The 14836-nt window shown below is 53.6% G+C and overlaps 1 protein-coding gene across 32 annotated transcripts in view; it reads left to right on the top strand.

The window, feature by feature from the left end:
- Window positions 1-14836, top strand: part of WDR25 (WD repeat domain 25) — a 145571-nt gene that overhangs the window by 88926 nt on the left and 41809 nt on the right. For 30 of the 32 annotated variants that reach the window (XR_014811354.1, XR_014811349.1, XR_014811357.1 and 27 more), the window contains one exon: window positions 9334-9464. Coding sequence is in view for 22 of the 32 variants with exons in the window: in XM_084970169.1 (XP_084826295.1) it covers window positions 9334-9464 (131 nt within the window). In the remaining 10 variants the exon portion in view is untranslated. Of the gene's footprint in view, window positions 1-9201; window positions 9277-9333; window positions 10056-14836 lie in introns of those variants that run through there. The other 2 variants (XR_014811355.1, XR_014811356.1) reach the window with 2 other exon arrangements.

The raw sequence follows: 14836 nt of genomic DNA on the forward strand, positions 1-14836 counted from the left end.
CACTTAAATAAAATCTGCTCACAGATTAATTGTTTTTGGTGCTCTCGTTTCAGTCTGTAATCTTCCTAACAAAATGTCTCTGGCGCATTGGGCTGAGGCGGCCCCAGGGAGCGCTGGTTGCCTCCACCAGGGCCTGAGTGTCGCCTGCTCTGTGAGTCAGCTGTCCTGCCTTCTCAAAAGCCCCCAAAGAGCATGCCCTTGTTCCCTTCTAAGCACATTCCAGCCCCCCAGGTGTCACCCCAGCCGGGCTGGTGAGGCCTCAGAGGAAGGCGGGGCCTTGTTCTCAGCATTTGTTGGCCGAAAAGGGCGTGGTCCCTTCCCTGGAGCCCCCAGGGCCCTGGACGAGCAGGGAACCCTGACCTCCTTCCTGCACCCGGTCGACTCTCCTGACGGGGGTCCAGCCCCTCTGGGACCTCCGGGTGGTGCCACCTGGTCCCAGCTCCCGGATGCCGGAGCAGCACAGCATGACCGAAGGAGCATGGATGGGGTGCAGACGCAGCTCTAACACCTGCCCGAGCCGGGTGTCCTTGGGCAAGGTTTCTTCACCTCCGTTTCCACATCTGTGCAGTGGGCGGCCGTGCCCAGCGGGTGGGGTGGTGGAGGGAACTGCTGCGATCACGTACTCCCAGCGCCTGGTGACGGCAGCCCCTCGGCAGAGGCTGCCCTTCCCCTGCTCCCTCGCTGCCCTCCGGGGCCCTCCAGGAGGTTGGAAGTGACGGCCTGACTCCTGCTGAGCATCCAGAGGGCCTGTTGCTGGGCCCTTTCCCCAGACAGGGCAGCCTTGGGGCTCAGTTCCAAAGGCCCCACAATATCCCTTGAGGCTCTCCAGGTGGCGCATGGTCCCCAGTGGGTCTGGGGGCAGACCGGCAGGAAGACCGCCTTTCAGGGCCTCCCAGCTTTTCCTCCATCCTTTGCTTCTCTGTGAGCAAACAGCCTGGGTGCGAGCCGCTTCCTCCCAGTGGCCTTTGTTTGGAGTGGGCGTCCTCTTCACTCGGACCCCACTGCCCATGGCCTTGCTGTCCCCAGCCCCGCCGGTTCCTCCCGCTCTGGGGTGCCCGCATGGTGGGGGTCTTTGGGTGGAGGTCATGCCACATGGCCAGGAGTAGCCAACGGGACCTGGATCTGTCAATGGTCATTTCTCTTATTTTCCAAGAAGGATTTTCTGGTGCCTCCCTTGTTTTTGCATCAGGATCGGGGACCCACATCACAGAAGTGCCACGAGCGAAAAGGGGGTGACGGATTGGCCAGGTGCTCCCGGTGGGCCAGGCCCTGGGCCCCGCTGCCCTGGTCTCCGGTGCCCTGGCTGGCCTGTATGGAGCTGAAGTGGAGAAGGGATGTGAGCTGCTTTGCGCATGACGTATGTAGTCTCTACGGGCACCTGCGAGGCAGTGATTTTATCCCCATTTTATTGACCCAGAAACCGAGGCTTGGCGTGTTGGGTGATCTGAGAGAGGCCACACAGCCGGCAGGGACGGAGCTGGGCTGCAGCTCCAGCAGAGGCTTTGACTGTTGAAATTCAGAGTGGGTGCCTTCGCCATGTCTGTTTCTGAGCTGTGGGCCAACAGTTTGCTTAAGCCGACCCCAGGGAGCCTGCGTGGCTCTCCCCCGGGCGGCCCCTGGGAGGTGAGTGCCCAGACTGACCTCAGTTCAGCCCTCTGATTAAGTAACCGGCCGAAGGACGCTTCTCCAGCTCTCGACAGCCACCGCCCCAGCGGGAGAGACATTTGCCTGACGATTTTTGCAACACTTGGTGTAGGAAGAGGGGACGCCTCCAGATGAAAAGCCGGGAGAAGAGCGTCAGGGGCTCCCTGGGCCTTGAAGAAGCAGCTGCACGGGGCCCCTCTCTGGCCTAAGCCTTCAGAGTCGTGGGCCTCTGGGCCTCGGCCTGGCCTTCGCCATCCTCAGGCTTTCGGGTACCGTGACTGTTTCCCAGAACATGTTAGAGGCACCCTGTTAGGTGTCCCTCATGCACCCGTGTTGACCAGGAAGGTGAGCCCACAGGGGGCGCTGGCTGTGACTGGGCCTCTTGCTGGCAGGCATTGTCCTGGAGCTCCTGACGGTGCCGGCACGTAGTGTGTAATGGCTCCTTTGGGCCTAGGGTTTTGCCACTAGATCCAGGCAAGGAGGCTGCAGGGGGCTCCACCCCGCTGTGAGGTCTGAGCTGACGGGCGTCCCTGGCAGCTGCTGGCTCTCTCATGGACTCCTCTGCCTTGCTCCTGTCACCTGCAGAAAGGGGTCCTGCTTTCTCTTAGGCTCGCTCCTTCCACGGTGCCCCTTTCCCGGCTCTCTTGTGGACATGTCTGCTCTCCAGGCCGTGTCCTGTCATCCTGGGCACCTGTCCTGTTCCCACCCTTGCTCTTCCCTGCCGCTCTGAGGAGTGTTTGTCTTCATCCCAACCTCACTGTCTCCCCCTCTTTCTATATGGCCTTGGGGTGAGAAGCTGACCCTGGTTGTGGATATTAAATCAGACGTTGCGAAACTGGAGTCAAGCCCTCTGCCAGCCCCGTATCTCACACCTTGGAAAGTGCCTTAGCTATCCTTCCACGCCTCCGCAAACATCTGTCTTGTCATCCGCTTCTAGTTAAGCTTGTGCCAACTCTCTGGATAAATCAAAGGTGGTTTTTAATCAACGGCACTATTTCATTCATTACCATTATTGCACAGCGGTGATGGTTTGTCTCTGTGTGTGTTTAATTGCAGCTGCTCTGCGGTTTGGCTCCCTTTGTAGGTAACACGAGCTCTGTTGACCGACCCCAGAGCCTAAACACGCTTACGGCTTGTTCGTTGCCCACATGGTGACTTCCAAGCCCCAGAAAACCAACCTAAGTTATGCCTTTGGGACACACTCTGTTTGCAAATTAAAAACTTTTTTTTTTTTAATTTTGGAAAACTCAGCCTTGACTAGTTAATTAAATGCCGTGGCCAAACTTGATGTAAAAGAAACGACAGCAACTACTCTATTTCTTCTGTTACAAGAATTGCTGTTGTAGCTGCTATGTGTTGGGCCTGTCATTCGTCTGGGGCTTGCTGTCTTACATGCATTATTTCTAATTCTCACAGCGGCCCCTGAAGGTAAGTTTTATTGTCCAGATTTCACATCTTAGGAGCTCATGGATCTGAGAGGATTGCCAGCTGATCCAGGGACCGCCGGCTGATCCACAGGGAACGTGCCGACGGCAGGCCTGTCTGACTCGGGCCAGGCCCTCCCCAGGACTCTGCCTGGCATGCCAAGATGGCCCTTGTTTCTGATTCACAGAGTCGGATTTGAAAGTTAGTATGCTCCTTTTCTCGTTAACTTTGAGTCAGGATGGTTAAATTTACAGCTGGCTGAATACTTCCCAGAGGATGCGTGTAATGATATTGATTTTAGCGAAATGAGTCATATACTGCCTGCCTGGGAGCACAGGCTCAATCACCACCAGCCGACAACAGCAGCCCCCTGCCAGCGTCTCCCCTCCATGCCTGTGGGTCTGTGATGCACACAGCAAGCTGAGGAGAAGGAAAGGTCACGAACTGCTTGAGGGCGGGCAGGGCGCTGGGCTCCGGGTCACCCAGGCCCAGCCTCTCCCGGTGTGGCTGAGCTCGGGGGCCCTGGACGGGTCCTCACCTCTTCCGTTTGCCCCGCCGACCCTCTCATTACTGCCACCCACCACACGGGGCTGTGGCGTGACACGTGCAAGTCCCCCCCCCTCCGCCTCCCCACGCCCCCCGGGCAGGCCTGGAGGTGACAGGTGCCATCTCCCTGGAGAGGTGGGCATGAGCTTCCCTTCTCTCTCCCGGGAACCTGGACTTGGGTTCCCCTGACCTGTACGGGAACGGGGCTGGACCCTCAGGGACCTGGAGCCCAGCATGGGGACAGGGGTCCCACAGGGTAGGCGTTCGGATGGACAGGCAGTGGTCACCCCGGGGAGCTCGGTGTCTTCACTGGAGAAGGAGGGTTCGACCCTGGAGGAGCCTGGCCGGCGCTGCCAGCTGCCCTGTGCTAGCAGTGTTGCTGATGGTAGGCAGCAGTAATAAGAGTGTCAGGAGAACAGATTGAGTTTCTGCATTCTGTTTTAAACATGGTTTTGCTTTAATGGCAATTTATAGTTTATTTGTATCTGTATTGATTCAAGGAGAAAAAGAAGCAATTTTTCCTAACTCCAAGAGGGTCTGAACAGTTCTTCAACTGGTTGAGTTCATTATAACAAGATCAATAGAGCCAGTGTTAGTGGATTAAATATTTTAAGATTCAATTTCTTATAAGCGGCCTACAGTGAACAAGTGGAATTTTCTATAAACAAACATGTAAACAAGCCAGATGGTCTCGAGGTTAAAGGTGAGGTACCGCCAACCATTGTGCTCAAGGCAGTGTCACCCAGGAGGGGGCGTGATAAACAATGCACTCCACTGATGGAAAGTTACAGAGCAGAAGCAAATCTGACACGAAAGGACCTTCGCCTCCCGTGTGGCTCATGCGCACTGTCCAGATACTTCCTGATAACTCTTTGCAGCCTTTATCCATGTCTCTTTAGCAGAACGTGAGGGCCAGCCTGGGGCGTTGTGTTCTCAGAGCCAAACTCCACATCGTTCATCTCTCAAGTCCCTGCTGTTATAAACTCATAACCCTCGGTTTTAGCTCTCAGTTTAACTAAGGATGGAGTCAATGACTCGAGGTTTAACTTTTTCAAACGGTGAGACTCCCTTTTTGCTGCCAAGCCCTCTAGAATGCTTTCTGGACCACGCTGCTTATAACCTCCCGACAGCCCGAGGCTCATGCGAGCAAGGGACACAGCAGTGAAAGGGGCCTGCCCAGGGTCCCTCCACCGACAGTGACAGAGCTGGGGTGGAGCCCGGGCCTGTCTGCCTCTCAAGCCCCCTGCTGGGTCACCTCTGCCTGGACCGTGGTGCTGGGGGTGGGGGTGGGGGGGCGGCCACGGCTGGGGCCCTGGCTTCTGATCCACAGTGGTACCTAGTATTTTCCGTTAGGGGTCTGTGAGCTTATTAAAAAATTGGAGGCCTCCTTCCGTTTTGGACCCTTTTAACAAAGAAAGACAGTAAAGGCCTAGTTATTATAAGTAAAAGTAGGCAAAAGACATAAATTATAGCTTGTCTTCTGACTGCAAAATTTTCGTGCTTAAAAGACAGGTTCTTTCTCAGCCTCTTCAGGGGATTGAAGATACGCACCCAAGTCAGAAGGACATTTTTCCCAGCAGGAAAGTTCAGTCGTTATCTTTGAGCAGCTCAACGTGCACTTCTCCTCTCATCTTTTCTTTCTCCCCTTTGTTGGCAAGACTGTATCACTGCACTTTTGGAGAAAAACATCGCTAATTCACTGCCTTTTCTGAAACAAGCATATGGTTCTATGCTATGGTCCAAGAAACAGGGAGAGTTTTTTTTCTCCAGGCAGATAGAGTTTGTTTTTCCTTTTGGACTTAAGGGTTGGCAGTGAATTGCAAATGAGCAAGAAGTCGGCATCAGGCGCCCTTGTTTCTGTCGGGAAGAGACTCCGGGCCTTCTTGCGGTGCGGGGGCCGGAGCAGCATCTGTGCATCCTTGGCTGCACAGGGGGCGTGCGGATAGCCCCTCCCCCGCAGCCCTATGGCTGGAGCCAGTACCGCGGGCGCCAAGCCTGCGCCTGGCTGCGCACCGGTACCGCGCCGAGCCCTGGCATGGGTAGCCATGTGGGGACCGGGCAAGCAGCCCTCTGCTCCACGCTCGCGCGGGGTGGGGGGTGGGGCTGCTAAATGGGCACGTCACGCCTGGTTTCTGACCACCAGCTGTAGCAGAAGAGGCTAGGAGGCATTTGGGTTCTAGACAAGTTTGGGGAAAGGAAAAGAAGAGGAAGAACAAGGAATACCAAGTTCCCGATTGGATTTCTTCTTGGGAAGCAGTTGTCTTGGTTTACCTGAGAGTGTTCCTTGCCTGTTGATCCAATGAGAAGGACATAGCACCCAGAGCACTCCTCATGCCTTTATTTGTTTATTTAACAAGTGGAAGTTCCCAGGCCAACAATCAAACCCGAGCCACAACAGGGACCCGAGGCACAGCAGTGAGAATGTCAGGTCCTTAACCCCCTGAGCCACCAGGGAACTCCCCTGATACCTTTTCAGAAGAGTTCTTTACTAGTTAGAGAAGAGCATTAGGACAGCAATACTAGTAAGTGTAGGAGGTTGGAACAGCTCATTTCGTGGTGGTGAATCAACTCTTCCCCATCTTTGCCCATCTCAGTCTTTCTTTAGTACCTTTGTGACTCAAGAACAGGTGTCAAGCACTGCCTCTGTGGCCACAGCGTGCTATTGGTAATTCCAGCTGTGAATGGCTTTTCGACGTCCCACCCGGCAGGGAGCCACGTTGGTCTTAACTGCTCTCCTCAGGCTGGACAGCCGGGCTGCTGTTCACCACAGTCAGTGCTGGGACCCAAATTGGCCAGCTCTTGAGAGCGTGGTGACAGCATCGGATGACCGTGGAAATCTCAGTGTGTCGCATCTTGTCACAGAATAGTTAAGGGGCTTGTTGAGCTTAAAGAGGAGTAGAATCGTCACTTAGGAAAAGTCAAGTGTTTCCAAAATTTTCTCTGATGACAAGAGACTGCCAGTCGTAGCCCCCTAGAAGATATTAGGGGGAAAAAATCAACGCACTTAATCATCATCCATCAAGGTAAAGGTGATGCTTCCGCAGAGAAGAAATCTGTACTGTGAAGAAAACATTTTGAAAAACGGATGTTTTTGTTTTTATCATCCTCTAGCTTTGGTTGCCAAAAATTATGTGACTGTGTCACCCATTAAGAGCTTTAATCCCAGCACTTAGCCTGGGAACAGTGTTTTTCTAATCTGCTTTAAAATCCTGCAAATGAAAATTTCAGTACATCTGGAACTGGGTTGTTAAAAATATGAGAATGCAGTAATGCCTTCTGATTAGTTGGAGGAGCCATTATTTGACATTAGGGAAAATGGAGCTTTATTAGCAAAACGTTCACAAAATCCTTGGCATCCGCAGGGGATGAACGTGGAAAATGTCCCCAGCGGTAACCATCTTTCACAGGGGTCCTGGCGGCGCTGGAAGGAGGCTCTGGGGCTCTGACACTTCAGTGCATGAACTGAAGCTATAACCGGGCTCCCTTTTTTTTTGCCCGAGGCGTGCAGAGGTCGGATGTAGGATCTCAGTTCCCAGACCAGGGATTGAACCCCAGCCACAGCCGTGAAAACACCGAGTCCTAACCACCAGACCACCAGGGAACCTCCTGGGCTCCTTTCGAATCACGGAGTGACACAGCCTACCTTAAAAAAAGAAAGAAAAGAAAAGAAAAAGAAAAAGGAAGTATATTCAGTACTGTTGCTCTCACTAAAAATATTGTAACTCATCTGGTTTAATGATTTCAAAGAGGTTTGTTGACACTCTTAATAAATGGCATATTAAAAAACATATATATATATTTTGTCTTTTTGCCTCATCTAGGGCCACTTCCTCGGCACATGGAGGTTCCCAGGCTAGGGGTCTAATTGGAGCTGTAGCCACCGGCCTATGCCAGGGCCACCAGCCTACGCCAGAGCCACAGCAACACGGGATCCGAGCTGCGTCTGCAACCTACACCACAGCTCACGGCAATGGGGAATCCTTAACCCACTGAGCAAGGCCAGGCATTGAACCCACAACCTCATGATTCCTAGTTGGATTCATTGACCGCTGTGCCACAACGGGAACTCCTAAAATATATTTTAAAATGTTGGTTATTTTATCCTGTCTCCTTTCAAGTATTCTCTCTTTTTTTTTTTTTTTTGGTAATTGTTTTCATGTTCTTAATATATTGATACAGTCACACACTGTGCAGCTTTAAACAAACATACACGTGTTGGTGGTATGTGCCTGAGGGTTTCTCACGGCTGGGATGTGCTGTCAGACAGGTTTGGAGACCGAGAATCTAAGCAGATTGAATTTATCGAGGCTTCCGCTGTACCTCTCGAGAGCACCAGCTGATGACTTTGCTTTCCCCCCCTGGCGAGCTGGTGGAGCACTTAACTAAGCGTGATCCTGAGCCTGAAGCGCGGCAGCCTTCCAGGAGCACCTCCTGCATCGAGGAGCTGAGTGCACTTCCTGGTTCCCATAAGAGGAAGTGACGCTTGAGATCCGAGTGTCGTATTGGTCTCCGGCTTCTCATGTCCCTAACTGCCCACTGCATCAGTCCAGGGCATGAGTTCCCAAGGGTCAAAGGCAGTCCAGTTTGTCCCTCCTGGGCTGTGGCACCATCTTGAGGAAGGCAGGCTGGCTTTGGAAGCCAAGAGACCTGGGCTTAGCCCAAAACATCTGTTCTCCACGCACCCCGAGTCTGACCTGTTCTGATTGATGGACATTTCTAAACGATGGATATTTTTATGGCTCGCCGCTAAGAGAGCTCAGTGATAAAGAAGACATGTTCCACGGCAGAGGCAGGCGTGTGCGTGCAGACGTGTGTACGGTGTCCAGGAGCGCTTGATAGCAGTTTCATGGGGGTGTATAAAAGACCGTCCACGCCAGCCCCTCCAGCCTGCGGCCTGAACCATGGTGATGTCACACACATTTATCACTGAGGCCGCTGCTACCCCGTCTGTCACGCTCTGTAGCAACCCCCCCACCGGGCTCTGTAGCAAACCCTTGGTGGCTCATCACAGGGTGAGATGGTACGGTGCTGATCCTAAAAAGAATCCCTTTGGAGACTTCTGCGTTCGGTTTGCAGACACCCAGGGAAGTAACCTACTTAGGAATCATGTGGTTTGGGGTACATTATTTAATTTCTCCCAGCATTTCTTTTTTTCAACCGCGAAGCTGTGGGGTGATCATGTGCTTTAAGTGAGTTGATGTGGACAGTGTTTGCAGAGTGCCTGGAAGGTGATGTCCGTGGATCCAGCTGTCTTGTCTATCCCAGCAGATGGGTGAGTTCAGCTAATCCAGGGTCAGGTGGCCAGAGACAGTGAGGGCAGATGCTGCTGCTGTCGAGTTTCCAAAAGGTCTCCGTGGGCCACCTTGGGCCCAACGGGGCTATGCTCTCCCTTGGCTCCATGCCACATGGCATCTGAGTTTTAGGATATTTATTTTCAGAGTTCTCATTGTGGCTCAATGGCTTAAGAACTTGACGTAGTGTCCGTGAGGATGTGGGTTCAATCCCTGGCCTTGCTCAGGGTTAAGGATCCAGTGTTGCTGTGGCTGTGGTGTAGGCTGGCAGGTGTACCTCCAACTTGACCCCTAGCCTGGGAACTTCCATGTGCCGCAGGTGTGGCTGCAGGAAAAAAAAAAAAAAAAAAAAAAAAAAAAAAAAAAAAGATACTTATTTTGCCATCTTGAGTATTTTCTAGCCCTCTCTTCTCCTTTTGTGTTGTAGGAACCCAGCTATTCAGCGGTCAGAGTGGCTTCAGAATCACAACCTTGAAATTTCACCCAAGAGACCACAGCCTCTTTGTATGTGGAGGTTTCAGCTCTGAGATGAAAGCTTGGGACCTGAGGACCAGCAAGGTAACACCCGTCTTCTGCCCTTGGCTTTCCCACGAGAGCTTCCTCGGCAGTTTGAATGATTGGGGGCGGGTCGGCATCTGTCTCTAAGACCCTTGAGATGGAATAATTACCTCTTAGTACTTAATCAGTGCGAAGCATAATTTTTAGATGTTTTGAAAGAACATTCTTGAGTTGTTAGACGATTAAAGCATCATAGGTGCAATTCTGTACAGGATTTTACTGAGAATAGTTATCGAGCACCTACTGTGTGCAGATGCCCCCAGACGTTGTAAAATGATTTGGCCATGGATTACTCCAGGGAATAACACATGGACACAAATAAGACTGTGGAGAAGTGCTTTGCGAGTGGACAGGGCGGGGGCAGCATTCAGTCCCAGGAAGGCTTCTGAGAAGGGTGGAGGTGTCTCCGCCGCCTTCCCCAGCCTCAGGAATGGCGACTCCATTGTCTGGTTGTCCAGGCCACAACCATCAGACTCATCTCTCTTTCTGCTCTTCCTCTCGCCCCCCGACGCCCAAACCATCAGCAAATCCAGTTGTCGCTGGTTGATGCCGCCACTGTCGCTTGCTGGGATAAGTGCAGTAGTTTCCCCCGCCCCTACGGTTTGTTCTGGACGCAGTCCCCGGAGGGGTCTGTTAGAGCGGGGGCCGCGTGTGTCGTGCTTTGGGTCGGAGCTCACCCGCAGTGGAAGCTGTGGCCCTGCAGTGGCCCACAAAGCCTCAGCGAGCTCCCTTCAGCCGGGCCCATGAGCCCCCTCGAGTCTCCTAGAACCACCAGCATGCATGTGCCTGAGGGCCTTTGCACCTACACTCCTTTGACCTGGAATGCACTTGTCCCTTGTCCCTCCTGCAGGGCTCGTCCCTCCAACAGGGTTCTGCTCACATGCCACCTCTCCAGGGAGGCCCTCCCCGGTCACGGTGCCAGCCACCCCTGGCTGTGCCCTTGCCACCTCATGCCTCTCCGTGGCACTGTCATCACTTAGCGCACAGTGGACTTGACATTTTTACTTGCCTGTCTCCTGCCCCTCGTGTAAGCTCTTCTGGGCCAGGGGTCCTTGTTTTGTTTGTGGCTGACTTCCAGCTCCTAGAACAGTGCCTGGCACACCGTAGGCACCCCACCAAGCGTGGCTGACTGAGTGGAGGGCAGAGGAGGGCCGTCTCGCGGTGCATGCAGGTACAGGAGGTGGGGTACAAGACGGTACAGGGCCAGTGATGGGCTCAAATGGCGAGCGTGGGCCCTGGGCCGTGGAGCAGGCTGGGCAGAAGGCTTTCACTGCCATGAGTCTTGGTTTGGACCAGTCGTGGCAAATCAGGGAGGTTGTGAGTGGGGTGCCAGGATCAGGGCAGGGAACGGGCTCTGGGAGGGGTTGTAAGGAAGACCTACGGCCCTACCGCCTCCGGGGGTGGGGGGGGGCTCAGTGACGTCAGGACGGCTGTTGTCAGGATCTGAGAAGCACTGCCCTGGTCTGAGGGAGGCACGCAGCCACTCGAATCCCACAGGGTGGTTCATGATAATACCTGCACTGATCTTGCCTTTGGAAGAGGAGGGTACAGAAGGTCGGAGAGCGTCCTCCTCCACTTGGGATTCAGGGGAGTCAGTGGTCCCACACTGAGGGGCTCTCGCCTGCTGCACCTACAGTGCCAAAGCCTCTTCCTAGAAGCACCCCCTCCAGGGCCGCCTCCTGCCCCGTCCTGGGCAGGTGCGGCTCCCTGGCAGGTCTGCCCTGAGCAGAGGCCTTTCCGCATGGCCAGGATGGGAGGAGGCGAGATGGGGCTTCCTGTGCCAGAATCTTGGAGTTCCCTTGTGGCACAGTGGTTAAGGATCTGGCACTGTCAGTGCTGTGGCTCGGCTTTGATCCCTGGCCCAGGAACTTCTGCATGCTGTGAATGTGGCCAAAAAAATTAAACTGGAGTTGGTGCTGCAGACTGGCCGATGCATAAAGGCACTTTTCTTATTAAGCTGCTGGTATTTGGAGGCGAACCTGAAAACAGAGTCTGTTTCTTTAAAGAGAACCGGGTGTTTTATCCATAGCTATCTTGCTTAAAGAACTTCACAAGTGGGAGAGTTAGAGCACAGAGAGATGTACTCCTTTCTTTTTTCTTTTTTTAAAAAAAAACCACACATTTTTCTTTAACAAAGAGAGTCTTTTTTTTTTTTTAATTTAAAGAAAAATGTTTGGAAAAGAAAGGAAAGTTACCCATGAAGAAGTGAACCCGTGGACCTTTAAAAACACTCATGTTTGGGACAGAAACACATAATACACGAAGACACTGGAAAGTGCCATTGGACCTGGAAACTCTTAGTCATGCTGTTTGAAGCGGGGCCCCTGCTGACGGCCGTATCCCTTAGAGGTGCACTTACTGTTTTTAGCCTCAAAGACCAAACACGTAAGAAATTACTCATCAAGGACGCCATCTGATTTAAGACTTTGTTAAAAATACCGGATTTTCTCCTAGGGCAGACGCCAGCTGACGCGCTCGGAGAAGGCTGGGGAGAAGCAATTAGGAGCAGATGTTGCTGTGACTGGTATTGGCATGTTTGCCAGTCTCTCCCAAGCTAATAATGTGGGTAAAGGGATCTGTGCGGTATTTGTTTTCACTTCCGTTTCACCAATAATCCAACTGCCTGTCCTCCCTCGCTGGGTCACAGGACTCGTTCCATTTGCATCAGCCAGACGTGGGGGACCCCTCTCTTGCCTGCTGCAATTATGTCCGCTCTGACAGGTGTTGCCCAGGAGCCTCATCTGGACCCAGCAGGAGGACCAGGGAGGAAAAGCACGGGCGCCCACCCGGGGTGGCTCTCTGTGCTCCCGCGGGCTCCGCCAGGCTCCCGCGGGGCTCTGTCCCAGGTGCTGAACCCCCCCCCCCCCCCGCCCGCGTGCGGACGTCTAGGGCTGAGCAGCTTGGCTCTTTCTGTCTGCCTTCAGGGCAGCCGTGGAAACCGCAGGTGGAAGCAGGAGGGACAGACTTCAAATCTTAAAATCAAGACAAGTTTCCGCTTTCATGTTTTTATTTTTATTTTTTCTTTTTACAGCCGCACACGTGGCATGTGGAAGTTCCCGGACTAGGGGTCAAATTGGAGCTGCAGCTGTCGGCTACGCTATAGCCACAGCAACGCGGGATCCCAGCCGCATCTGTGGTCTATGCTGCAGCTTGTGGCAATGCTGGATCTTTAACCCACTGAGTGAGGCCAGGGATCGAACCCGCATCCTCATGGATTCTGCCCGGGTTCTTAACCCACTGAGCCACAATGGAAACTCCAGGTTTCTTCTTTTAAAACAATGGGAAGGACTTATTATTATAAAAGTAATATGGGATTATATGAAAAATTAGAAAAATGGAGAGAAATAGAAGGGATACTCAAGCCAGCTGAAGGTAAATAAACATTAGTAACATTCCAATATCTTTATTTCATTGTTCTTGTCCCCTGGGCATTTTTAAACTTTTTTTCCTTTTTCTTTTTTTCCGCCACCCCACCGCATATGGAGCTCCTGGGATCAGATCCAAGCTGTAGTTGCACTCTAAGCCCCAGTTGCAGCAACACCAGATCCTTAACCCACTGTGCTGGGCTGGGGATCAAACCTGCATCCCAGCGCTCCCAAGACCACACCCAACCCATTGCTCCCCCCCCCTGTGCATTTTTTAAAACACTGTCTGGTTGTGTTTTCACACAGTTTTGTGATTTACTTTTCACACAGCACTGTGAGGGTTTTCCTTGTAATCACAAGTTTTCGTAGAGTTTTCAGCACATCTCTTTGATACAGCAGGCTTGGCCGATTTGCTCCTTGCCCTATCCTCAGGACTCGAGCCGTGTCTGGCACAGCAGCGCTCGATAGATATGGATCGAATGAGTCGATTTCAAGTGACTTAGCTTTTTAAACCCTTTCCCTAGGTTGGACGCTTAGGACTTTTCCTCAAGCTTTATTTGCCTTTTAACGTTAATAGGTGGGAGGGAAGAGGCCAGGATCGGCACACTGCAGCTCGGGGCTGTTTTTGTAAATAAAGATTTGTCGGACGCAGTTCTGCTCAGTCACGTGACGTCGTCTGCAGCCGCTTTCACACCGCAGTGGTCGGCTTGAGGAGTGGCACCAGGGCTCACAACGTGACCAGCAAAGCCAAACATATTTAGAGTCTGGGTGGCCCCTGCTGGGAGGGATCTGGCTGTGACATCTGTCCCGCTATGGCTTGTGGGGACCGAGCCTCCAGATCTGGCTGACAAGGCGTGGGGGGGGGGTGTCCCAGGGCCTCACGCTGCCATGGGTGCCCTGTGGAAACCATGGGTGCTCAGAGACTGTCTTCTCAGTTGTCTGTGCTTCGGTCAGGGGTCCTTTCTCTCTGTTGGCATCTCCCGCCGAGCCAGCCAAGTCTGCTTTAGTATACATTCCACCTTCAGACACGTTGGTACGGCTGGTGTTTCCCACCTTTGGGGTCCTCTTTCCTGCAGCTTGGCTCCCAGAACTGAAACTGCTGTGTTGAAATGCGTCGGCATTCTGAAGGTGAGGGGTGGGTTTCGGCTGCTGAAGCCAAGCCCACCTCTGGAGCGGGACGCCTGGCCGACAGGCTCTCGCAGGGGCTGAGGAGGAGCTGGAGCCGATAACTTCGAAGCTGCTTTCCGGTCCCACACGTTTGTGGTTCCGCAGGCTTAGCCACATGATGAATGTTGGGAGTCTGGACTCCGCCGGTCCAGCCCAATTCATTACAGCAAATGGGCTGCTTGGCCTGTTCTTCCTTTCTCCGCCATCTCGCTCTGCTCGGGTTTGATGATTGGAGCCCGTTCCTCATGGCTGCACAGCGTCCGCCTTCGTCTGCAGCGGGTCGGCAGGATGTGTCCTCGTGCGTGAGCCGGCCGCACCTGCCGACTCCAGGCGGCTCAGTGCTGCCGGAACAGGGTTTCCTGACTCTTCCTCCTCCCGCGTCTGCTCGTACGTGGGTGTAGTCTGGAACCCAGGATGCCTGTGGGCTGACCTGCGTATTCCTCTGGGGGTCCAAGCCCCCGCCCCGGCCGCCGGCGCCCATGGGCCTGAGCCGCAGGAAGCCTGGCCTCACGTCCTCCCTCTCCCACTCGCTCGGCCGGGCGGTTTCCCGCGGCTCTCTAGGCTGAAGCCTCTTTCAGTCCGGGTTTCCCCACTGGTTTAGTGAAGAGGCGGGACGAGGGCACCTCTAAAGCAGGGCCTCTGGACTCACCTGTACGTGGGAGCGCTCCTGGGCGCTTGTTAGGATGCAGACTGTCTCAGCAGGATGGTGTCTCAGCCCGGGCTGCTCTGGCACAGTACCGCAGGCCGGGCCTCAACAGCAGGAATGTATTTCTCGCGGTTCTGGAGGTGCCATTGTGGCTGGGTTCTGGTGAAGGCTGGCTTGTAGACAGCTGCCTCCTT

This window comes from Sus scrofa, chromosome 7 (genome assembly GCF_054392235.1).
Source record: "Sus scrofa isolate SSC_HxYL_T2T_F1_AM1 chromosome 7, Sscrofa_HxYL_maternal_Yorkshire_Landrace_v2.0, whole genome shotgun sequence".
Taxonomy (NCBI): Eukaryota; Metazoa; Chordata; class Mammalia; order Artiodactyla; family Suidae; genus Sus; species Sus scrofa.